Source organism: Bos javanicus, chromosome 5 (genome assembly GCF_032452875.1).
Source record: "Bos javanicus breed banteng chromosome 5, ARS-OSU_banteng_1.0, whole genome shotgun sequence".
In the NCBI taxonomy this organism is placed as follows: Eukaryota; Metazoa; Chordata; class Mammalia; order Artiodactyla; family Bovidae; genus Bos; species Bos javanicus.
Window position 1 is genome coordinate 82,886,214 of NC_083872.1, and position 26,426 is coordinate 82,912,639.

At 38.9% G+C, this 26,426-nt stretch overlaps 1 protein-coding gene across 2 annotated transcripts in view; it reads right to left on the reverse strand.

The window, feature by feature from the left end:
* Positions 1 to 4,126: 4,126 nt before the first annotated feature.
* The window catches only part of SMCO2 (single-pass membrane protein with coiled-coil domains 2), a 40,542-nt gene continuing 18,242 nt past the window's right edge, over positions 4,127 to 26,426 (reverse strand). The window contains exons 5-9 of one of the 2 annotated variants that reach the window (XM_061417559.1): positions 19,371 to 19,461; positions 13,084 to 13,191; positions 11,376 to 11,432; positions 10,246 to 10,418; positions 4,127 to 4,388 (exon numbers count right to left, since the gene is read on the reverse strand). In XM_061417559.1, the coding sequence (XP_061273543.1) occupies positions 4,190 to 4,388; positions 10,246 to 10,418; positions 11,376 to 11,432; positions 13,084 to 13,191; positions 19,371 to 19,461 (628 nt within the window). In that variant the 3' untranslated portion in view covers positions 4,127 to 4,189. The remainder of the gene's footprint in view (positions 4,389 to 10,245; positions 10,419 to 11,375; positions 11,433 to 13,083; positions 13,192 to 19,370; positions 19,462 to 26,426) is intronic. The other variant, XM_061417560.1, reaches the window with a different exon arrangement.

A 26,426-nucleotide genomic window follows, 5' to 3' on the forward strand; every position in this document is an offset into this window, starting at 1 on the left:
GGAGTGGGTAGCCTTTCCCTTCTCCAGGGGATCTTCTCTACCCAGGAATCATATAGGGGCCTCCTGCATTGCAGGCGGATTCTTTACCAGCTGAGCTACCTGGGAAGCCCCAGACAAATGTGCAATTAAAAGTCTCTTTGTAGAATCCTATTAAACATCACAGCTTGAGAACTACTCACAAGCGAACTTCACATTTCAAGCTACTGATACATGTATCACAATGTACATAGCAGCATTATTTACGCTGGGTATGATACGGAAGCAACCTAAACTGTCCATCAACAGATGAAAAGATCAAGAAGATGTGATACACACACACACACACACACACACAGAGTGGAATTACTCAGTCATAAAAAAGAATGAAAATTTACCATTTGCAACAACATGGATGGACTGCGAGGGCATTATGCTAAGTGAGGTAAGTCAGACAGAGAAAGACAATATACTGTATGATATCATGTATATGTAGAATCTTAAAAATACAACAAAAAAGAAGCAGACTCACAAATATGGAGAACTAGTGGTTACCAGTGGCAAGACAGGAGTAACATGGTAGGAAAAAGTGAGGCACAAACTATAGGGTATAAGATAGTCTCAAGGATGTATTATACAGCACAGGGAATGCAATTAATGGAAAGTAACTTTCAAAAATTATATTTTAAAAAATTCTTTAAATTCTTTAAATAAAAAAAGAACATACAAGCATACAAAGTCTGTTCCTGACTCTGCCTTCCATTTATGGCTCCTAAGTTTTACTCATAATGTTTTTTTCTCTGAAATATCTTTCCCTCATCTTTGTCATGAAAATAGTAACCATCCTTCAAGACCAATTCAAATGTGAAGAGAACTGGGCTGCATTCCATACCTCCCTGTCACCACTCTTCCAACCCCGCATCTGTTACCCAAGCAAATATCATAAAACCCACCCTTATATATCTACCTCACCCACCATCTCCTTTTCACCCCCATTCTCACCTCTTTAGCTCAGCTGAACCACGGAATGACCTTTTAACAAATCTCTCACACTCCATCTGCCCACACACTCCAATTTATTCTTCATGGTTCTATTAATCTTGCACAATTCATTATAGCTATTTTTCATATTGCAAATAATGTTCACTTTTTCAACATTACCTACAAAACTTGGGATAAAAATGTCCCAGTCTGGCTTTCAAAACTATCTATCAAATTGTTGTTGCTGTTCAGTCACTAAGTTGTGTCCGATTCCTTGTAATCCCATGGACTGCAGCATGCCAGGCTTTTCTGTCCTCCACTATCTCCCAGAGTTTGATCCATTGAGTCGGTGATACCATCCAACCATCCATCCTCTGCTTCCCGTTTCCCCTTTCATCCTCAATCTTTCCCAGCATCAGGGTCTTTTCCAGTGAGTCGTCTCTTCACATCGGGTGACCAAAGTATTGGAGCTTGAGCTTCAGCATCAATCCTTCCAATGCATATTCAGAGTTGATTTCCTTTAAGAGTCACTGGTTTGATATCATTGCAGTCCAAGGGACTCTCAAGAGTCCTGTCTAGCACCACAATTGAAAAACATCAATTATTCAGTGCTCAGCCTTCTGTATGGTCCAACTTCACATCCCGTACATGACTAATAGAAAAATCATAGCTTTGACTAGACAGACCTTTGTTGGTAAAGTGTTATCTCTGTTTTTGAATATGCTGTCTAGGCTTGTCATAGCTTTCCTTCTAAGGAGCAAGCATCTTTTAATTTCCTGGCTGCAGTCACCATCTGCAGTGATTTTGGAGCCCAAGAAAATAAAATCTGCTTTTATTTTACTGCTTCTACTTCTCCCCGTCTACTTGCCATGAAATGATGGGACCAGATGCCTGATCTTCGTTTTTTGAATGTTCAGTTTTAAGCCAGCTTTTTCAATCTCCTTTTTCACTTTCATCAAGAGCCTCTTTAGTTCTTCACTTTCTGCCATAAGAGTGGTGTCATCTTCATATCTGAGGTTATTTATATTTCTCCTGGCTATCTTGATTTCAATTTGTGCTTCATCCAGCCCAACATTTCACATAATTGTGGTTCAGTTGGTATAGAATCTGACTGCAATGCAGGAGACCTGGGTTTGATCCCTGGTTTGGGAAGATCCCCTGGAGAAGGAAAAGGCTACCCACTTCAGTATTCTGGCCTGGAGAATTCTATGGACTATAGTCCATGGGGTAGCAAAGAGTTGGACACAAATGAGTGACTTTCACTTTCACTTTTCACTTTCACTCTGCAAAAAAGTTAGATAAGCAGGGTGACAATGTACTCCTTTCCCAATTTGGAACCAGTCCGTTATTGTACTCCTTTCCCAATTTGGAAGCAGTTCGTTGTTCCATGTCTGTTATAATTGCTGCTTCTTGATCTGAATACAGATTTTTCAGGAGGCAGGTAAGGTGGTCTGGTATTCTCATTTCTTTAAGAAATTTCCACAGTTCGTTACGATCCACACAGTCAAAGTCTTTGACGTAGTCAATAAAACAGAAGTAGGTAGATGTTTTTCTGGAACTCCCTTGCTTTCTCGATGATCCAACGGATGTTGGCAATTTAATCTCTGGTTCCTCTGCCTTTTCTAAATCCAGCTTGAAACATCTGGAAGTTCTAGGTTCATGTACTATTGAAGCCTAGCTTGGAAACTTGAGCATAACTTTGCTAGCGTTTGAGATGAGTACAATTGTGCGGTAATTTGAACGTTCTTTGGCATTGCCTTTATTTGGGATTGGAATGAAACTGATCTTTTCCAGTCCTGTGGCCACTGCTGAGTTTTCCAAATTTGCTGGCATACTGAGTGCAGCACTTTCACAGCATCATCTTTTAGGATTTGAACTAACTCAACTGGAATTCTATCACCTCCCCTAGCTTTGTTTGTAGTGATGCTTCCTAAGGTCCACTTGACTTTGCATTCCAGGATGTCTGGCTCTAGGTGAGTGACCACACCATTGTGATTATCTGGGTCATGAAAATCTTTTTTGTATAGTTCTCCTGTGTATTCTTGCCACCTCTGCTTAATATCTTCTGCTTCTATTAGGTTCATACCATTTGTCCTTTATTGAGCCCATCTTTGCATGAAATTTTCCCTTGGTATCTCTAATTTTCTTGAAGATATCTTTAGCCTTTCCCATTCTATTGTTTTCCTCTATTTCTTTGCACTGATCACTGAGGAAGGCTTTCTTATCTCTCCTGACTATTCTTTGGCACTCTGCATTCAAATGGTATATCTTTCCTTTTCTCCTTTGCTTTTAGCTTCTATTCTTTTCTCAGCTATTTATAAGGCCTCCCTAGACAACCATTGTAAGGCTCCAATTCAACCGAAGTAAAACTGGAGAGAATTCTGTTCTTTCCTTTCTGAGATATCAGAGGTCAAAATGGGGGGAACAACCATCCATGAAAGTAATACTTAGTAGTCTCAATGTCCACACGGTTGGGGGAGAAGAGAGGCTAGTAGTTTGAAAGTAATGTTTTTAAAAATGTGTGCGAAAATTCATTGTGAGTCATGAGGGTAAAGATAACTGCTTTCATTTTTTTCTATCTTATCAGCCACTCTCTGCATAACTATAATGTCCTTCACAAAACATGCTCTAGTGTTTTGTTTCTTAATTTTATTTTTAATTGGAAGACAATTACTCTACAACATTGTGATGGTTTCTGCCATATATCAGCATGAATCAGCCATGGGTATACATATGTCCCCTCTCTCTTAAACCTCCGTCCTATCTCCTCCCTGTCCCACTCCTCTAGGTTATCATACAGCACCACCTTTGGGTTCCCTGTATTAAAGAGCAAATTCCCACTATCTACTTTACATATGGTAATGTATATGTTTCAATACTACTCTCTCAAGTCATCCTACTTTCTCCCTCCTCCACTGTGACTGTTAGTCTGTTGCTTACATCTGCATCTCCTTTGAAATTGCCTCGGAAACAGATCATCAGTACCATCTTTCTAGACTCCATGTATATGTCAGTATACGATATCTTTCTCTTTCTGATTTACTTCACTTTGTATAATAGGCTCTAGGTTCATCCGCCTCAGTAGAACTGACTCAGATGCATTCTTTTTTCATAGCTGGGTAATATTCCACTCTATAGTGTTTTTTAAAAAGTAAGTTAACCATCATAATACAAGAACAGCCAGAATTTTATTGAGAAGAAATTCAGTAGGGTAACAGTAACTTCTGTATCTTTAAGACGGTAGCAAGTCTTCCACTTCCAAATTCAAGAAAGGTGCAAGAATCTCCCGCAGTTCCCACATCCTGCGGCGCCCAAGAATTGTAGGGAGCACCTTTTCAAAGATAAATGTAGCATCAAAAAACAGTATGTAACATGAAAGTCCAGTCAAGGTGAGGACATAAAACATGATGAAAATCCTCAGTGCACGTTTCCTAGAAGGAAAGAAACACATTTGTGGTTAAGAACATCTGAAGGATGTAGAGAACAAACTGGTGGCTACCAGTGGGGAAGAGGGCAGAGGGGAGGGGCAAGATAGGGCTAGAAATTAAGAGACGCAAGCTATTATGTACAAAATGAATAAGCAACAAGGATATATTGTATAGTACAGGGAAGTATAGCTATCCAGTCCAGTTCAGTTCAGTTCAGTCTTTCAGTCATGTCCAACTCTTTGAGACCCCATGAATCGCAGCACGCCAGGCCTCCCGGTCCCTCACCATCTCCTGGAGTTTGCTCAAACTCATGTCCATCGTGTCAGTGATGCCATCCAGCCATCTCATCCTCTGTCATCCCCTTTTTCTCCTGTCCCCAATCCCTCCCAGCATCAGAGTCTTTTCCAATGAGTCAACTCTTCGCATGAGGTGGCCAGAGTATTGGAGTTTCAGCTTTAGCATCATTCCTTCCAAAGAACACCCAGGGCTGATCTCCTTTAGAATGGACTGGTTGGATCTCCTTGCAGTCCAAGGGACTCTCAAGAGTCTTCTCCAACACCACAGTTCAAAAGCATCAATTCTTCGGCGCTCAGCTTTCTTCACAGTCCAACTCTTGCATCCATTCATGACCACTGGAAAAACCATAGCCTTGACTGAATGGACATTTGTTGGCAAAGTAATGTCTCTGCTTTTGAATATGCTATCTAGGTTGGTCATAACTTTTCTTCCAAGGAGTAAGCGTCTTTTAATTATTATTTCATAATAAATGTAAATGCAGTATAATCTATAAAAATATTAAATCACTATGTTGTATAAGTCTGTCCAAGAGCGTTCAATTGTGTCTGACTCTTTTGCAACCCCACAGACTGCAGTCTATCAGGCACCTCTGTTCATGGGATTTCCCAGGCAAGAATACTGGAGTGGGTTGCCATTTCCTCCTCCAGGGAATCTTCCCGACCCAGGGATTGAACCCGCATCTCCTGCAATCACAGGCGGATTCTTTACCACTGAGTCACCTTGTAAGCCCTTTTACCTGAAACCAATATGATATTATAAATCAGCTACACATCAACCAATTAATCAATAGATAGATAAGTAAATAAACAAACAAAAGAACATTCTGAAGAAAATCACACTGATGTGACTCTTGGTTCCTCCATCTGTATAGCTTTACAACTTCAAGTAAGTAATTGAACTTCTCTTAACTGCTGTTGATGTCTGCAAAAGAAGGAACTTGGAGTAGACAGACATAAGTCCATCCTAGGGCTGGCACTGGAATTCTAAGATTCTATAGCCATGAGACAGTGAAACCCTGATTTCTGTGGAGCTCTTTTATTTGAAATGCTAGTCTCACATTTTCGTGGTTATTGCCACCCTTACTTCACTTGTGAGGTACAGGAAGTCTATCTGGGGAGAAATAAGGGCACAGCCAGCTAGCTAGATTTTCCTCAGGGTACAAAATACCATGTGACAAGTGAATTCAGCTCTCTCTATCAGCAGTTTTATCTTACCACCAGACATGCCCTTTTTGCATTGTATTTATTTGCTTTGAAGTTCTTGCATTATTATCTAATTATAAATGCAATACACGATTAGGGTAGAAGATCTGGAAAATCCAGAAAGACAGACAGAACAAAAGAAATGTCACAGATAATCCAGTTACCTGGAGATAATTACCTTCTATAATACTTTTCAGAAGAGAAAGTCTAGGGCACAGTTAAAGCTAGTTATGCATATATTTTGTGACCCAACTCTTTGGATTCCATGAAACTGAGCCAAGTTTCTTGGCATTACTGCCACTGGCTATCTCTTGGCAGGTACACAAATAATTGCTTCTACTTCACATATTTATTAAAGAGCCAATGATCTTAAAATACTCTATTTGAAAGAGGCTTTGATGGCTAGCAAGGTGAAGCAGAAATGTCCTGTCCTCCAGGAGCACTAAATCTAGATTTGTTCCTTCTTATGCAAAGCAAAATGACTCACTACCAAAACATACCTAGTAAATAAGCACTATCTTCCTAAATTCCAAAATTAATCATATTTGGAAATACTAAGCTGGGACATTTCCCACAAAAACGCCACATTTTAACATTAATATTTAAAGAGAAAATAGTTTTTTTTCTAAATTACAGATAACTTGGAAAACAGAGAAATTAAAAACTATAATCCTATAACTTCAATATAATCAGTTATTGCTGCCTAGTTTCTAAGTCATGTATGACTTTTCACATCACCACCAGGCTCCTCTGTCCACGGAATTCTCTAGGCAAGAATACTGGAGTGAGTTTTCTCCTCCAGGGGATCTTCCTGACCCAGGGATTGAACCAGTTTCTCCTGCATTGCAGGCAGATATCTTCACTGTCTGAGCCACCAAGGAAGCCCTAACATCAATTAAAAAAAAAAAAAAGAACTTTCCTTGCATAAAATCTTTAATCTTTTCCAAATGTTCACGTTATATGTGGTTAATAAATAGAAGAAAACTATAAGAGAACTGAGGGATTGGGGATAATACCAGGAAGAGGCCACCCTCTGAAGCTAAAAACAGCAAAATTGGTATAGAATAATTGACATTGTAAGATAAACTTCCTGAAAAGAGATAATGTATAAATATGCTTAAATGGAATCAGAATGTTTCCAGTTCTCTGACAGGAGACTCGTAAAAGTCTTAGACAGTTTTAACTAGGATGTAATTCTGTGCTGTGTGTGCGTGCTCAGTTGTGTCTGATGCTTTGTGACCCCACAGACTGTAACCCACCAGGCAAATCTGTCTATTGGATTCTCCAGGCAAGAATAGTGGAATGGGTTGCCATTTCCTCTTCCAGAGGATCTTTCTGACCCAGGGATTGAATCCATGTCTCCTGGGCCTCATGCATTGGCAGGCAGATTCTTTACCACTTGAGCCATCTCTGAAGCCAATTATGTGATGAAAGATGACCAACTAACCTGGATTATCTGCCTGTATAACACAATTAAGTGACAATGAAAGTCACTCAGTTATGTCCAACACTTTGCGACCCCATGGACTATCCATGGAATTTTCTAGGCCAGAATACTGGAGTGGGTAGCCTTTCCATTCTCCAGGGGATCTTCCCAACCCAGGGATCGAATCTAGGTCTCCTCATTGCAGGCGGATTCTTTACCAGCTAATCCACAAGGGAAACCCAAGAATACTGGACTGGGTAGCCTATCCCTTCTCCAGGGGATCTTCCCAACCAGGAATCGAATTGGGGTTTCCTGCCTTGCAGGCAGATTCTTTACCAACTGAGCTATCTGGGAAGCCCATAACACAATTAAGTGATCACCAAATGGCATTCACTTACTCACTTATTTGTCTGTTTTTGAGATATAATTCACATGCCATAAAACTTACTCTTTAAATTGTACAATTCAGTGGCTTTTAGTTTATTCACAAGATTGTACAACCATCACCACTAATTCCAGAAAATTTTTATCAAAATTCCTCCCCAAAACAGTCATTCCCTATTTTCCACTCTCCCTAGGCCTGGCAGCCACTAATCTAGTTTCTGCAGACCTGGATTTTCCCACTTTTACTACTTTATATGAACAAAATGATATAATATGTAGCCTTTTGGGTCTGACTTCTTTCACTTAGCATAATGTTTTCAAGGGTCATTCATGTTATGGCATGTATAGGTACTTTATTGTTTTTCATGGCTGAATAATATTCTATCATATGGATATACCACATTTTGTTCACCTATTTAATCCATTGATGAGTATTTGTATTGTTTCCACTTTTTAGCTACTGTGAATACTCATATACAGGTTTTTATGTGGACATATATGTTCAGTTCTTTGGGTGCATACTTACAAGTGGATCATATGGTAGCTTGACATTTTCAGAAACTGTCAAACTGTTTTCCAAAGTGTTTGCACCATTTTACAATCCCACTAACACTGTCTGAGGATTCTAATTTCTCCACATCCTCTCCAATGCTTGTCTTCATCTGTCTTTTTAATTATGGTTATCTTAGTGGTATAAAGTAAACTCCAGGAGTTGGTGGTGGACAGGGAGGCCTGGTGTGCTGTAGTCCACGGGGTCACAAAGAGTTGGATATGACTGAGCAACTGAACAGAACTGAACTGATCTAGAGATGTAAAGTGATACCTCATTATTTCTTTTTTTATTTATTTTGGCTTATGGGATCTTAGTTTCCTGACCAGGGATCAGAACTGGGCCCTGGCAATGAAAACACCAAGTTCTAATCACTGTATCGCCAGGGAATTCCCAATATCTCATGATTTTGATTTGCATTTCCCCAAAGATCAATAATGCTTTCATTGTGCTTTTTCACTGAAAATATTTTCAAATGATTTTTGGCCACTTGTATATTTTCTTTGAAGAAATGTCTATTCAAGTTTTTTGCTTATACTGAAAATTAGGCTGTTTGTCTTTTGCTGTTGAGTTTCAAGAGTTCTTTATCTTTTTCTGAATACTAAAGATTTACTTTACAGAATTGTGAAAAAGTTGATTCTGACAATTTTTTCCAGCTCTCTCATTGAGTTTTATGGAGGAGGAAGTTTTCTTTGATGGTCCTTACTTCACCATCAACATCACTCTTCACCTGTTACTTTAATTAATAAATAAGTTAAATATTTGTTGAGCATGATGGACATATTTTATATTTAATATCTGCAAATGATCAAGACTCCTGCCTTCAAGTAGCCCATGGGTTATTAAGATAAGACAGATTGGAAATAATTTAACTGCAATAGTATGCTGTGGGCACTATGTCAGGATTATGAGCTAAGTACAATGTGCATACACAAAAGAAAGATTCTACTTGGGTTAGTGCTTGGGGATAAAGAATTAAAAGAGCTTTCTTAAGCAAAAGAGATAAAATGGTTTTATGCCATTTTCATTATATTTTTATAAAATTGAGTTAACAGTATTTGTGCATGTATGTGTTTGTGTGTGAAAACATAGCCAGAGTTTACTTAATTTTCACATTTTCTCTAACAAAAGAATAAAACAAAATAAAAAGATTAAAAAAATAGCTTTCTTAGAGGAAAATACTACTCAAGGCATATATGATGGTATGGCATCTCCAGAAAAAGAGATCCAGAGTCAGAATTTGCCAGTACGTGTGTCTTCAATATCATACAAGGGAGAGCCACCCTGTCTAGCAAACAAAGGTTTTCAAATCTGCTTAGCAGGTATGTTCTTTCAGTAGAGGTGGCTGCATCCTAGCTTGAAGACACCATCCTTTAAAATTTATGTATATGTAGTTTTCTGGGGCCACCCAGGTTTCTCAGTGGTAAAGAATCCACCTGCCAATGCTTGAGATGCAGTTTCATTCCCTGGATTGGGAAGATCCCCTGGAGAAGGAAATGGCAACCCACTCCAGTATTCTTGCCTGGAAAATGCCATGGGCAGAGGAGACTGGCAGGCTACACTCCAGAGTTGCCAGGAGTCGGACATGACTTGGTGACTAAGCAAGAATACATATATATGTAGTTATCTAAAATGCTAAGAAAGAAATATCTGTATCTATGTCTATATCTATATCTATTGCAATAGGTATATGTCTTGGGAATTCCCTGGTTGTCCAGTGGTTAGGATTTGGTGCTTTTACTACTATAGCCTGGGTTCAATCCCTGGTAGGGGAACTAAGATCCCACCAGCCATGCAACGTGGCCAGTAAATGAAAGAAAATACTGATTGAAAATTTTAAAAATATGAAGAAGAAAAATATTACAACTTAAAGTTTTAAAGAAGAATAATAAATAATTTATTAAAAAAATAAAATAAATTCCTCAACGAAATTCAATCTTACTATAGTCCATTCATTTTGGGGACTCTGTCAGCCTCCAGAGGTCCCTGTCTCTAACTCACCACATTGTAATGTGGGGAGGGGAGCTCTCCTCCAAGGATGGTGATGAAGCCTGAAGAAGCAGGGGCTCCTTTTCATCCATGCCCATTTCTTCAGGACTCTGAGAGTCTGGATTCCCTTGCATTTGGTACATCCCCAACTTTGTATCCAGCAGAGCCATGTCCTTGCAAAAGTTCTGGGAACAAAAAGAGCAATCATTTTAAAAAATGATTCTCATTGTCTGCCCTTCTCATTGGAGATGATGCCAAGTATCTTTCCTCCAGAACACGTAAAGAGTGTTGCAAATCACACGTGAGTCATGTGTACTCACTGTGTACTCACCTAAGGAAAGAAACTTACACATTCACAGAGTATTCAGATAGAAATATAGTTCTTCTTTTATTGAATTCAACTATTCAATTTTTTCATCTATGCAAAACATATTTATTTGACTGACTCCACCAGGCACTATTCTAGGATGTGGCAGGTAACAAAATAGACAAGACATGGGCATTCTATTATGCATGTATTTTTTAACAAAAGGGACAAAGAATTTTATGTGTGTCTATAAGGGTTGGGTGGTAAGCAATAAACAACTAAATGCATATATTCATTAGATACTATAGACATGCTAAAGAGAAAGTAAAAAATGTGAGGACACAGTAGCTGAGGCTTGGTTTTGGGACTTCTCCTCTAGGACAGGTGGGATGATTAAGCACCTCTGAACTGGTGACAGGTTCATTCATTCATTAATTCACTGTTTGACTCACGCATTCACATTTACCTCAGTGTATAAACTCTTGCGTGAGAAGTTCAGATGGAGTCACTTTTCTGGCTAAGGGAGATTAGGGGAGGTCTGGGAGATGAGAGGACATTTGAATTGAGCTTTGAAGAGTGGATAATATGTAGACATGGAGAATAAGCTGCAGATGGAGGAGCTGTAGGAGCAGCCCCAGGGTATGAGAGCTTGGAAGTACACCACACCTGTGAGACATTCTGGCACCCCAAAGCAGAAGTTCAGGAGGGGAGAAAGGGGTAGAAAGAGACCAGTGTGTGGTATACACTCAACTTCCAGGGAAAGAATGACCTCTGTGTGTAGATTTAAATAATTTCATTTGATCATTATTTGAACTGTGTAACTGTGAAATCTTACCTCTATTCTTGCAACAAGTTTTTCCTTTAATTTATGAGCTTCATCACAAGCATCTTCCTGAAAAGACACCCACAATTTTGGGTAAAATAGAAATTACATTTTCTGGTTTATACAATAAAACCATACTCATTCTGATATCACTAAGTTGTAGGGAGGCTTCACTGAAACTTACTTTTATTCAGTAAAACCCTTCCTCTTAGAAAAAATTCATCACGCAATCACAATAAATCGCAGAAGGTATTACCACAAGATCAATAAATTATTTTCAGTACTTCAAAGATATAAATTTGCACAATAGCAGCATATTACAAATAATTTTCTTCTCTATCCACTACTCTCTCCTTGCTTCTTAAACTTTTACCAGGACACTAGTTGGAAAAACATAATATGTTTCTGAGAAAATAATAAAACTCTATTTTTTCTAAATATTTTAAAATTTACAATATATAAATGTAAGTCTTCATCATGTTTGGATACTTGGGCCTTAGAGTTTAGTAAAAGTGCTATCCACAAAAAGTGTCTTATTCCTCTTTTCTTCCCATGTATCTCAGAAAGATCAAGACATGGGCTGAAAGCAAATCATCCTCTTCTAAGATGCAAATGTCAATTGCACATATGTCCTAAGTAAATAATGCTTAGAAAGGTTTTTAATTAATCATCCCATAATAGACTTGCAGGATATGTTGAAAAGCAGAGCCTTAACTGAAAAAAGAGTGTCCTGTGATTCAAGGAGGTGCCATTTATGGAAACTAATCCTTAAAAATTACTTGCAAAAGCAAGAAAATATATGGATTTTTGAGGTATAGTTTATAATTGATTATAAAACCACAAATATCTAACAAAATAAGTTTAATAAATTCCAAAATCAAACCCTGCCTCACATAAACAGTGAAAAAGTAAAAGGACATCTAGTGGCATAGAAAGTTGTGGAAGAAAAATGCCAAATGAAAAAGCAAGTTTGAAAATAATATATATAATGTTAACTCATTAAAATAATAATATTATAATATATGTATTAAAACATTTAGAAGAATATAAATATACTAAAATGTTCACTGTGTTTATTTTTGAGAGTGGCTTTATATTTCTTTTTTTTGCAATATTTTTATAATTTTTTAATTATTAAAATAAGCATGCATTATTTTTGTTAGAAGAAAAATATTTTTTATATTCTATTTTAGATTTATGTTTAATTAGAGGATAATTACTTTGCGATGTTGTATTGGTTTCTGTAGTACAACAATGTGAATCAGACATAAGTATACATATATCCCCTCCCTCTTGAACTTCCCTCCCACCCCATCATCCCACCCTCAAGCTGTCACAGAGCACCGAGGAGTTGAGCTCCCTTATTACACAGCAACTTCCCACTAGCATCTGTTATACATATGGTAATGTGTATGTTTCAGTGCTACTCTCTCAGTTCTTTGCTCCTTCTTCTTCCCCTGCTGTGTCCAAAAGTCTGTTGTTCTCTATGGCTGTGTCTCTATTCCTGTCCTGAAAATAAGTTCATCAGTACTGTAATATTTTTTAATTAGACAGCAAGCACAAGACTCTTTTCATGTAGAAATATGGGCATAAATAATAATAAGTTCCCTTCTGGGTCTAAAATTCTGAGTCTCTTTTGTTGAATTTTGGATTCCATTCACTAAAATTTGAGATTTCTTTGCAGAACTATTTTTCTTCCTTAAAGACATTATATCATTACCTTGACAAAATTGCTATCCATTTCTCCTATTTGCTTTTTAATCTCCATGATCTTCTCCTTTAAAACAAAAGAGTATAGAACAAAAGTTGTAATGAATGACGTGTGAAACTGAAAAAGAACAAATGACAATTTTTTAGAAGAATGCTCATTCATGATCAAATAGTCTGAGATTTAATAGAAGCTGGAGTTTCTTGCATCCTGTTCTGGATGCTGATCTGCAAAATCAACATTAAATCAAATCAAAAATATGTCATTAGCCACATCCTATGTAAGTGGCCATGGAGCTAGGCATTGTGCTTGTTGGATACAAGCAATAAGAGTGTTTGCCCTCAAACTGCCTATAGAAAATGGATAATCTACAACCCTCTTTTTTTTTTTCTCTAAGTTCTTTCATCACCAATCCCTGAGTTGTGTAATTTAATTATTTAAAAAGGAGCTGTGAGATAATAATCACAGTTTACGCAGTGCCCTAGTAAATATCTTTACACGGTAATTATCAGATAATTGCACCAAAGGTAACTCAGATAGGAGTCAGTCTCAGGATGAAAGTTATTTTCATACAGATATTTCAGAAAGCTTTGTAGACTCAATATCAGGTTACTTCAAAGTCCTTTCTTCAGCTTAAAGTTCTCATAAATTTGTTTCGGATGTGTGTGTGTTTAAATACTTTCACCAATTTCCCCCTCCTCCCCCTTTCATGCTTTGAGTCATTCCATTTACTCATGAGAAGTAAATGAGCCAATATGTGTGATGTGTGTGTGTTAGTCACTCAACTGTGTCCGACTCTTTGCAATCCTGTGAACTGTAGCCCGCCAGGTTTCTCTGTCCGTGGAATTCTCCAGGCAAGAATACTGGAGTGAATTGCCATTCCCTTCTCCAGAGGATCTTCCCAACCCAGGGATTGAACCTTGGTCTCCTGCATCACAGGCAGATTCTTTACCACTTGAGCAACAGGCAAGTTCAATACATGTGATCAGATCAGATCAGATCAGTCGCTCGGTCGTGTCCAACTCTCGTGTCGAATCGCAGCACGCCATGCCTCCCTGTCCATCACCAACTCCCGGAGTTCACTCAGACTCATGTCCATCAAGTCAGTGATGCCATCCAGCCATCTCATCCTCTGTCGTCCCCTTCTCCTCCCGCCCCCAATCCCTCCCAGCATCAGAGTCTTTTAAATGAGTCAACTCTTCGCATCAGGTGGCCAAAGTACTGGAGTTTCAGCTTTAGCATCATTCCTTCCAAAGAACACCCAGGGCTGATCTCCTTCAGAATGGACTGGTTGGATCTCCTTGCAGTCCAAGGGACTCTCAAGAATCTTCTCCAACACCACAGTTCAAAAGCATCAATTCTTTGGCACTCAGCCTTCTTCACAGTCCAACTCTCACATCCATACATGACCACAGGAAAAACCATAGCCTTGACTAGATGAACCTTTGTTGGCAAAGTAACGTCTCTGCTTTTGAATATGCTATCTAGGTTGGTCATAACTTTCCTTCCAAGGAGTAAGCGTCTTTTAATTTCATGGCTGCAGTCACCATGTGTAGTGATTTTGGAGCCCAGAAAAATAAATTCAGTCACTGTTTCCACTGTTTCCCCATCTATCTCCCATGAAGTGATGGGACCGGATGCCATGATCTTCGTTTTCTGAATGTCGAGCTTTAAGCCAACTTTTTCACTCTCCACTTTCACTTTCATCAAGAGGCTTTTCAGTTCCTCTTCACTTTCTGCCATAAGGGTGGTGTCATCTGCATATCTGAGGTGATTGATATTTCTCCCGGCAATCTTGATTCCAGCTTGTGTTTCTTCCAGTCCAGCATTTCTCATGATGTACTCTGCATATAAGTTAAATAAACAGGGTGACAATATACAGCCTTGATGAACTCCTTTTCCTATTTGGAACCAGTCTGTTGTTCCATGTCCAGTTCTAACTGTTGCTTCCTGACCTGCATACAAATGATATTACTTATTAATTTACTTCTCCTTGAACTTTCCCACACGTTGCTTTTCCTATAGTTTTTTCTAACAATAGCTCACTTGGTAAAGAATCCGCCTGCAATGCAGGAGACCCCAGTCCAATTCCTGGGTCGGGAAGATCCCCTGGAGAAGGGATAGGCTACCCACTCCAGTTTGCTTGGGCTTCCCTTGTGGCTTAGCTGGTAAAGAATCTGCCTTCAATGTGGGAGATCTGGGTTCGATCCCTGGGTTGGGCAGATCCCCTAGAGAATGGAAAGGCTACCCATTCCAGTATTCTGGCCTGGAGAATCCCATGGGTCCCAAAGAGTTGGACACAACTGAGTGACTTGCACTTCACTTTCACTTTTTCCTCTACCAGAGTAAACCTAAAGCCATTCTTAGGACTTTGCTTCTGTAACAACTGTATTTAAAGTCCCTTACTTATTATATTACTGTATTTGTTTTTACACAGCCTTTTCCATCAGTCTTCAGTCTTAGGACAGAGTTGTGTCAATTTTTAAAGTCACGTTTATTGAAGTATAATTTACATAGCGTGAAACTTATCTTTTAAAAGCGTCACTGTATGAACTGTATGTCACTGGTATGCAGTCACCACTACAGCACTACAGCAAGATACGGAATATTTCCATCACACCAGAAACTTCTCTGTGTTCTTTTCTCCGGCCTTTCCCCACTGCAGCCAGTGACCACTAGTCTATTTTTCATTCCTATGGTTTTGCCTTTTTCAGAAATGGGATCGTGAAGTATGTAATCTTCCAAGTCTGGCTTCTTTCACTTAGCATCATGCACTTGAGATTTAGATATGTTGTTGGATGATTAAGAAATCTCTTTTTAATCTCTGAAAAACATTCCATCATTTAGTACATACCACAGTTTATCCACTCACCAGTTGGTGCATATTTGGGCTGTTTCTAGTTTTCAAGTCTGTGCCCATTTTTTTAGAGTGTATACAAAACTATATATTTCCAGGATAGAGAATCCCCTTAACATATTCATGATGCCTTCCTTTTTCATATTTTTTTTACATTTGCAAAATATGTCTGTTTAATTTTATTTATTTATTTATATTTCTAAGTTATTTTAAAAAATTTATACTAGAGTATAGTTGATTTACAATGTTGTGTTAGTTTCAGGTGGACAGCAAAATGATTCAGTTATACACATATCCATTCCTTTTTGGATTCTTTTCCCTTTTCACATTATCCCAAGCCCATGTTGATTTGTTTTTTTAATCTCACTGTCATTTGTCTCTGTGTTGTTTTCCTCTCTTCATTCTTTTGATATCCATCCCTCCCTGTCCTTTCCTCCGGTAAACCCACATTTCTGTATTTTCTGACTTTTGGAGGAAATTTTTTTAAGGGGAAAAATGTTTCTTGGCCTTTGTCCTCTTCCCTTTCTTCATAGTTTTCAATTTCCAAAGCCCTAGATACTGGAAAAAAAAAAAAAAAGCTGACTTTCCAACTAGCACAAAATGAAGTTGCTACATCAAAATGTTGCACTAAGCCATAGTTAAAGCAGTTTTTTCCTTGCTGAAAAATCTGTGCATGGCTTTTAATATGTAAGAGGTCTAAACAAATATTACTTTCTACTATACATTTGAATCAGTTCTAATGAGGTGGATGAAACTGGAGCCTATTATACAGAGTGAAGTAAGCCAGAAGGAAAAACATAAATACAGTATACTAACGCATATATATGGAATTTAGAAAGATGGAAACAATAACCCTGTGTACGAGACAGCAAAAGAGACACTGATGTATAGAACAGTCTTATGGACTCTGTGGGAGAGGGAGAGGGTGGGAAGATTTGGGAGAATGACATTGAAACATGTAAAATATCATGTAAGAAACGAGTTGCCAGTCCAGGTTCGATACACGATACTGGATGCTTGGGGCTAGTGCACTGGGACGACCCAGAGGGATGGTATGGGGAGGGAGGAGGGAGGAGGGTTCAGGATGGGGAACACATGTATACCTGTGGCGGATTCATTTTGATGTTTGGCAAAACTAATACAATTATGTAAAGTTTAAAAATAAAATAAAATTAAAAAAAAAAAAAAAGAGGCATTTTTCTCTTTCTTTCGAAATCCTACTTAATTTCAACTTGGCTTGAACTAAAGCAGAAGCTGGCAATTTCAGTAAAAAAAAGATGTAGTTAGACACAGATTTTTTCCATTTTTATAGACTGTTCTTCAAATGACTGAAGTTTATTAGAAAAGAAAAACTACCAGCCAGGGCTCTGAAAGTTAATTATTATCCAAAGTTGGTCACTACTTTTCTAATGTTCTATGACTCTTAAAAAGGGAAAAGTAAACCTTTCTAAGAATCTCTAAGAAATGCAAGGAGACAAAAACAATAAGAAAGCTTTGGATACTGTGAAAACCAACATAAGAACTCTTCATGAAGACATCAAAGACAAACACAAATCTATCTCTTATGTTCTAGGGATGCAGTTCTTCACAAATATATATTGCCTGCGTGTTTTTTTCTGTACTGGTAGGTGTCGGGATACAGATATTAAGATGAGAACTTTTCTCTTAAGGAACTCTTCATTATTTTAAGTGGCACTGATGAAAACCTGCCAAATTTGACTGAGTTTCTAGGAAGAACAGAAAAGTCTAGATTTTTTACATGTTGTTAGAGAATAGAAGTGGTGGTACCCAGGCAAAATGCGCTCAGAACTGACCACCAGATCCAGCATACCAGGGATCAAACCTGTGTCCTCTACAGTAGAGGCTTGGAGTCTTAATCGCTGGACTGACAGGGAAATCCCTTTAATTCTTGTTCAGTTCAGTTCATTTCAGTCACTCAGTCATGTCTGACTCTTTGCGACCCTATGAATCACAGCATGCTAGGCCTCCCTGTCCATCACCAACTCCCGGAGGTTACCCAAACTCATGTCCATCGAGTTGGTGATGACATCAGCCAACTCATCCTGTCGTCCCCTTCTCCTCCTGCCCCCAATCTCTCCCAGCATCAGGGTCTTTTCCAGTGAGTCGACTCTTCGCATGAGGTCGCCAAAATATTGGAGTTTCAGCTTCCGCGTCAGTCCTTCCAATGAACACCCAGGACTGATCTCCTTTAGGATGGACTGGTTGCATCTCCTTGCAGTTCAAGGGACTCTCAAGAGTCTTCTCCAACACCATAGTTCAAAAGCATCAATTCTTTGGTGCTCAGCTTTCTTCACAGTCCAACTCTTACATCCATACATAACCACTGGAAAAACCATAGCCTTGACTAGATGGACCTTTATTGGCAACGTAATGTCTCTGCTTTTCAATATGCTATCTAGGTTGGTCATGACTTTCCTTTCAAGGAGTAAGCGTCTTTTAATTTCATGGCTGCAGTCACCATCTGCAGTGATTTTGGAGCTCCCCAAAATAAAGTCAGCCACTGTTTCCACTATTTCCCCATCTATTTCCCATGAAGTGATGGGACCGGATGCCATGATCTAAGTTTTCTGAACGTTGAGCTTTAAGCCAACTTTTTCACTCTCCTCTTTCACTTTCATCAGGAGGCTTTTTAGTTCCTCTTCACTTTCTGCTATAAGGGTGGTGTCATCTGCATATCTGAGGTTATTGATAATTCTCCCCGCAATCTTGATTCCAGCTTGTGCTTCTTCCAGCCCAACATTTCCCATGATGTACTCTGCATAGAAGTTAAATAAGCAGGGTGACAATATATAGCCTTGATGTACTCCTTTTCCTATTTGGAACCAGTCTGTTGTTCCCTGTCCAGTTCTAACTGTTGCTTCCTGATCTGCATATAGGTTTCTCAAGAGGCAGGTCAGGTGGTCTGGTATTCCCATCTCTTTCAGAATTTCTCACAGTTTATTGTGATCCACACAGTCAAAGGCTTTGGCATAGTCAATAAAGCAAAAATAGATGTTTTTCTGGAACTCTCTTGCTCTTTTGATGATCCAGCGGATGTTGGCAATTTGATCTCTGTTTCCTCTGCCTTTTCTAAAACCAGCTTGAACATCTGGAAGTTCACGGTTCATGTATTGCTGAAGCCTGGCTTGGAAAAATTTGAGCATTACTTTATTAGCGTGTGAGATGAGTGCAGTTGTGCGGTAGTTTGAGCATTCTTTGGCATTGCCTTTCTTTGGGGTTGGAATGAAAACTGACCTTTTCCAGTCCCGTGGGCACTGCTGAGTTTTCCAAATTTGCTGGCATATTGAGTGCAGCACTTTCACAGCATCATCTTTCAGGATTTGAAATAATTCTTCTTATGACATGTTAAACAACAGATGGGGTGGGAAGAGGTTACAGAGTCCCCACAACCTCGCCATTTTTCCCCAAGCCTTCAGCTTACCTCCATGTTTACCCCCTGATCAGAGTCAAGGTCCTGGTGTGATTCCAGCTTTTCAATTTGGCCCTCCAGGGATACAACCTCACTTAATAAGCTGCAAACAGACCAAGAGAGGGACTTAGTCCTGTGGCTTAAGAAAAATCTCCAATGGATAATCTTTTTTGATCTTGAAAGATCGTTCCTGACTTTTCAAAAATGAAATCCTATTCCTATATAAGGGGGACTCTTGGGTGGTAATTGTGTTGGAATGGGAAGTCATAAATGCAATTCAAGAAAGTAAAAAACATTCTAAGTTATCTAGATAATTGTAAAGAAGTGTAGTCCTAACTGGATATAGAAGCAGAAATGTAAAATGCACTTATAACTGGTAAGGTCTGAATGAGCTCTGTCATTAATATTAATACAAATATCCATTTCTTGGTTTTAAGGATACCATTAGTATCATTGGTAAAGTACCAACTCATTGCTTTTGAGTTGGGCAGGATACTACCATTCGGAAGGTTGAGGGAAGGGTGCATGGGGTTATGCTATATATTTCTTTGAAAATTCCCATGAATTTGCAATTATTTCAAAATAAAAAATATAACAAGAAAATATTATTAATAATTTTAAGCCAATAAATTAATTTATATGAAAAGGGAATGTTCTTTAAAAGATACATTCTACTACTGAAATATACTCCAGAGCTAGGTAGGCTGTGCAGCCCTTTGATCCTATACTATATCATTTAAAAAAATTAAATTTGTAGTTAAAATCTTGCCATAGTGAAATCTCCAGGCAATATGGCTTCACTGGTGAATTCAACCAAACAGTTAAGAAAGAAATTATGCCAGTTTTACACAAACTCATCCAGAAAATAGAGAACTGTACAAAAACATCCCAATTTTTTCTTTGATACTAAATATAAGTTTTTTTTTTTTTATATTGACTATGCCAAAGCCTTTGTCTATGTGGATCACAATAAACTGTGGAAAATTCTGAAAGAGATGGGAATACCAGACCACCTGACCTGCCTCTTGAGAAACCTATATGCAGGCCAGGAAGCAACAGTTAGAACTGGACATGGAACAACAGACTGGTTCCAAATAGGAAAAGGAGTACGTCAAGGCTGTATATTGTCACCCTGCTTATTTAACTTCTATGCAGAGTACATCATGGGAAATGTTGGGCTGGAAGAAGCACAAGCTGGAATCAAGATTACGGGGAGAAATATAAATAACCTCAGATATGCAGATGACACCACCCTTATAGCAGAAAGTGAAGAGGAACTAAAAAGCCTCTCATTAACATACACGTTAAAGATCCATTTTAGTAAGCTGAATCTAACAACAAATAAAAAGGATAATATGACCAGATGGTATTTATTCTGGGAATTCAAGGCTGGTTCAGCATTCAAAAATCAATCATTATAATTCACCATATCAAGAGATTTATAAACGAACAAAAAACATGATCATTCACAGCTGCAGCAAAAGCTATTTAAAAAATTCAGTATCACTCCTGATTTAAAAAACAACTCAGTAAACCTGGAATAGAAGAAATCTTCTCAATCTGAGAAGAGCAATTTAAAAACAAACAAAAGCCCAGATAATATCACACTTAATGCTCTTGTTCTTCCTGTAAGACTGAGAACTAAGTAAGTATGTCTGCTATCTGCTGTCACTCCTCCTATTCAACATCACACTAGAAGTTCTAGCCAATATAATAAGGCAACAAAAGAAAGTGAAAGGAACACAGATTGGAAAGGAAGATAGAAAGCTGTCTCTATTTGGCTGATGACATAATTATCTATGTGAAAATTTTCAAATAATATGTAAAGACTATTAAAATTAATAAATGAGCTTAGCAAGGTCACAATGGAAAGTCATATACAAAATGTTAGCTGTATTTCTACATACTAGCTATTAACAATAATTTTGGGGGGCTCCAAAATCACTGCAGATGGTGATTGCAGCCATGAAATTAAAAGACACTTACTCTGTGAAAGGAAAGTTATGACCAACATAGATAGCATATTAAAAAGCAGAGACATTACTTTGCCAACAAAGGTCCATCTAGTCAAGGCTATGGTTTTTCCAGTGGTCATGTATGGATGTGAGAATTGGACTATGAAGAAAGCTGAGCACTGAAGAATTGATGCTTTTGAACTGTGGTGTTGGAGAAGACTCTTGAGAGTCCCTTGAACTGCAAGGAGATGCAACCAGTCCATCCTAAAGGAGATCAGTCCTGGGTGTTCATTGGAAGGACTGATGCTGAAGCTGAAACTCCAGTACTTTGGCCACCTCATGCAAAGAGTCGACTCACTGGAAAAGACCCTGATGCTGGGAGAGATTGGGGGCAGGAGGAGAAGGGGACGATAGAGAATGAGATGGCTGATGTCATCATCAACTCGATGGACATGATATTTGGGTAACCTCCAGGAGTTGGTGATAGATAGGGAGGGCTGGTGTGCTGCAATTCATGGGGTCACAAAGAGTCGGACACAACTGAGCACCTAAACTGAACTAAACTGAACAATAAGAAGCTGAAAATTTTAAAGTACCATTTATAACAGAACCAAAAACATGAAATAGATATAAACCTAAAAATATGTGAAATATCTGTACACTGAACACTACAGAACCCTGATGGAAGAAATCAAAGACCTAAATAGAGAGAAATACTGTATTCATGAATCAGGAGGGTTGCTATTGCTAAAATATTAATTATTCCCAAATGTATCTATGAATTAATGGTAGTTCCAATTAAAATCACAGAAAGATTGACAGGTTGATTGTAAAATCTACATGGAAAAGCAGACAAGAAAAGTAGAAGAGCTAAAACAATTTTGAAAAATTAAAAGAAAAATTAATGACCTATTATAACAGGGAACTCTGCTCAATATTCTGTAATAATGTAAATGGGGAAAGAATTTGAAAAAGAATAGATACATGTATGTGTGCCTGCATACCAAGTTGTTTTAGTCCTGTCCGACTCTTTGCGACCCTATGGGCTGTAGCTGGCCAGTTTCCTCTGTCCATGGGATTCTCCTGGCAAGAGCACTGGAGTGGGCTGCCATTTCTACCTCCAGGGGATCTTCCCAACCCGGGGATCAAATCCATGCCTCCTGCATTGCAGGTGGAGTCTTTACCACTGAGCCACTGAGGTAGCCCCCTAGATACATGTATATGTATAACTAAATCACTTTGCTGCACACCTGAAACTAACACACACTAATCAGATCGGATCAGGTCAGTCCCTCAGTCGCGTCCAACTCTTTGCGACCCCATGAATCGCAGCACGCCAGGCCTCCCTGTCCATCACCAACTCCCGGAGTTCACTCAGACTCACGTCCATTGAGTCAGTGATGCCATCCAGCCATCTCATCCTCTGTCATCCCCTTCTCCTCCTGCCCCCAATCCCTCCCAGCATCAGAGTCTTTTCCAATGAGTCAACTCTTCGCATGAGGTGGCCAAAGTACTGGAGTTTCCGCTTTAGCATCAGTCCTTCCAAAGAAATCCCAGAGCTGATCTCCTTCAGAATGGACTGGTTGGATCTCCTTGCAGTCCAAGGGACTCAAGAGTCTTCTCCAACACCACAGTTCAAAAGCATCAATTCTTCGGCGCTCAGCTTTCTTCACAGTCCAACTCTCACATCCATACATGACCACAGGAAAAACCATAGCCTTGACTAGACGAACTTTTGTTGGCAAAGTAATGTCTCTGCTTTTGAATATGCTATCTAGGTTGGTCATAACTTTCCTTCCAAGGAGTAAGCGTCTTTTAATTTCATGGCTGCAATCATCATCTGTAGTGATTTTGGAGCCCAGAATAATAAAGTCTGACACTGTTTCCACTGTTTCCCTATCTATTTCCCATAAAGTGATGGGACCGGATGCCATGATCTTCATTTTCTGAAAGTTGAGCTTTAAGTCAACTTTTTCACTCTCCACTTTCACTTTCATCAAGAGGCTTTTGAGTTCCTCTTCACTTTCTGCCATAAGGGTGGTGTCATCTGCATATCTGAGGTGATTGATATTTCTCCCGGCAGTCTTGATTCCAGCTTGTGTTTCTTCTAGTCCAGCGTTTCTCATGACACACACTAATACTCCTAACTAATAATAATTAGCCAATAGTTAGTTATTAACTAAGAACAAATAGTTAATAACTAACTAATGCTCCATTTCCTTAGAAGAAATGGAGTAGCCTCCATAGCTGACAAAAGAGTCCAAAATGTAGTGTTTGGGAGCAGTCTCAAAAATGACAGAATGATCTCTGTTTGTTTCCAAGGCAAACCATTCAATATCACAATAATCCAAGTCTATGCCCCAACCACTAATGCTGAAGAAACTGAAGTTGAACAGTTCTATGAAGACCTACAACTAATACTCAAAAAAGATATCCTGTTCATCATAGGGGACTGGAATGGAAATGTAGGAAGTCAAGAAATATTTGGAGTAACAGTCAAGTTTGGCCTTGGAGTCCAAAATGAAGCAGGGCAAAGGCTAACAGAGTTTTGCCAAGAAAATGCACTGGTCATGGCAAAAACACAAGAGAAGACTCTACACACGGACATCACCAGATGGTCAATACTGAAATCAGATTGATTATATTCTTTGCAGCCAAAGATGGAAAAGCTCTATACAGTCGGCAAACAAGATCTGTGGATCAGATCTTGAACTCCTTATTGACAAATTTAGACTTAAACTGAAGAAAGTAGGGAAAACCAGTACACCTTTAAGGTATGACCTAAATCAAATTCCTGATGATTATACAGAGGAAGTGACAAATAGATTCAAGGGATTAGGTCTGATAGAGTGCCTGAAGAACTATGGATAGAGGTTCATGACACTGTACAGGAGGCAGTGATCAAGACCATACCCAAGAAAAGGAAATGCAAAAAGGAAAAATGGTTGTCTGACAAGGCCTTCCAAATAGCGGAGAAAAGAAGAGAAACAAAAGGCAAAGGAGAAAAGGAAAGATAATGCTCATCTGAATGCATAGTTCCAAATAAAGGCAAGGAGAGATACAAAAGCCTTCCTCAGTGATCAATGCAAAAGATAGAGGAAAACAATTGAATGGGAAAGACTAGAGATCTCTTCAAGAAAACTAGAGATACCAAGGGGACATTTCATACAAAGATGGGTACACTAAATGGTGTAGACCTAATAGAAGCAGAAGATATTAAGAAGCGGCAAGAATACACAGAAGAACAACACAAAAAAGATCTTCATGACCCAGATAACCACAATGGTGTGATCATTCACCTAGAGCCAGACATCCTAAAATGTGAAGTCAAGTGGGCTTTAGGAAGTATCACTACGAACAAAGCTAGTGGAGGTGATAGAATTCTAGTTGAGCTAGTTCAAATCCTGAAAGATGATGCTGTGAAAGTGCTGCACTCAATATGCCAGAAAATTTGGAAAACTCAGCAGTGGCCACAGGACTGGAAAAGGTCAGTTTTCATTCCAATCCCAAAGAAGGGCAATGTCAAAGAATGTTCAAACTACCACACAATTACACTCATTTCACATGCTAGCAAAGTTGTACTTAAAAGTTACCAAGCCAGGCTTCAACAGTATGTGAACTGTAACCTTCCAGATGTTCAAGCTGGATTTAGAAAAGGCAGAGCAACCAGAGATCAAATTGCCCACATCCGTTGGATCATCAAAAAAGCAAGAGAGTTCAAGAAAACCATGTACTTCTGCTTTACCGATTATGCCAAAGCCTTTGACTGTGTGGATCATAACAAACTGTGGAAAATTCTACAAGAGACAGGAATATCAGACCACCTTACCTGCCTCTTGAGAAATCTGTATACAGGTCAAGAAGCAACAGTTAGAACCGGACCCAGAGCAATGAACTGGTTCCAAATTGGGAAAGGAGTACGTCCAGGCTGTATATTGCCACCTTGCTTATTTAACCTAAATGCAGAGTACATCATGCAAAATGCCAGGCTGGATGAAGCACAAACTGGAATCAAGATTGCCAGGAGAAATATCACTAACCTCAGATATGCAGTTGATACCACCCTTATGGCAGAAAGTGAAGAGGAACTAAAGAGCTTCTTGATGAAAGTGAAAGAGGAGAGTGAAAAAAATGGCTTAAACCTCAACATTCAAAAAACGAAGATCATGGCATCTGGTCCCATCATTTCCTGGCAAATACATGAGGAAACAATGACAGACTTTATTTTCTTGGACTCAAAATCATTGCAGGTGGTGACTGTAGGCATGACATTAAAAAACGCTTGCTCCTTGGAAGAAAATATATGACCAAAGTAGACAGCATATTAAAAAGCAGAGACATTACTTTGCTGACAAAGGTCTGTCTAGTCAAAGCTATGGTTTTTCCTGTAGTCATGTATGGATGTGAGAGTTGGACTCTAAAGAAAGCTGAGCCCCGAAGAATTGATGCTTTTGAACTGTGGTGTTGGAGAAGACTCTTGAGAGTCCCTAGGACTGCAAGGAGATCCAACCAGTCAATCCTAAAGGAAATCAGTCCTAAATAGTCATTGGTAGGACTGATGCTGAAGCTGAATGTCCAATACTTTGGCCACCTGATGGGAAGAACTGACTCCTGGTAAAGACCCCGATGCTGAGGAAGATTGAAGGCAGGAGGAGAAGGGGACAACAGAGGATAAGATTGTTGGATGGCATCAGTGACTCGATGGACATGAGTTTGAGCAAGCTGTGGGAGTTGATGATGGACAGGGAAGCCTGGCGTGCTGCAGTCCATTCGGTCTTAAGGAGTCCGACACGACTGAGTGACTGAAGTGAACTGAACTGAAACTAACACAACGTTGTTAATCAACTCTACTCCAACATAAAATACAATTTCAGTTTAAAAAAGAAAAGGAATAAAGTCTAATAAAAAGTAGTATTTGACTTAGAAAAAAATTAGAACAAAACTGAATACACTCATTACCTAATTTAAAGACTTAATATAAAGCTACAGTAATCATGGTAGTGTGGTATTGTTGCTGTTTTAGTCGCTAAGTCACGTCCAACTCTTTTGAGATCCCATAAACCTTAGCCCACTAGAGGACAGGCTCCTCTGTCCCTGGGATTACCCAGGCAAG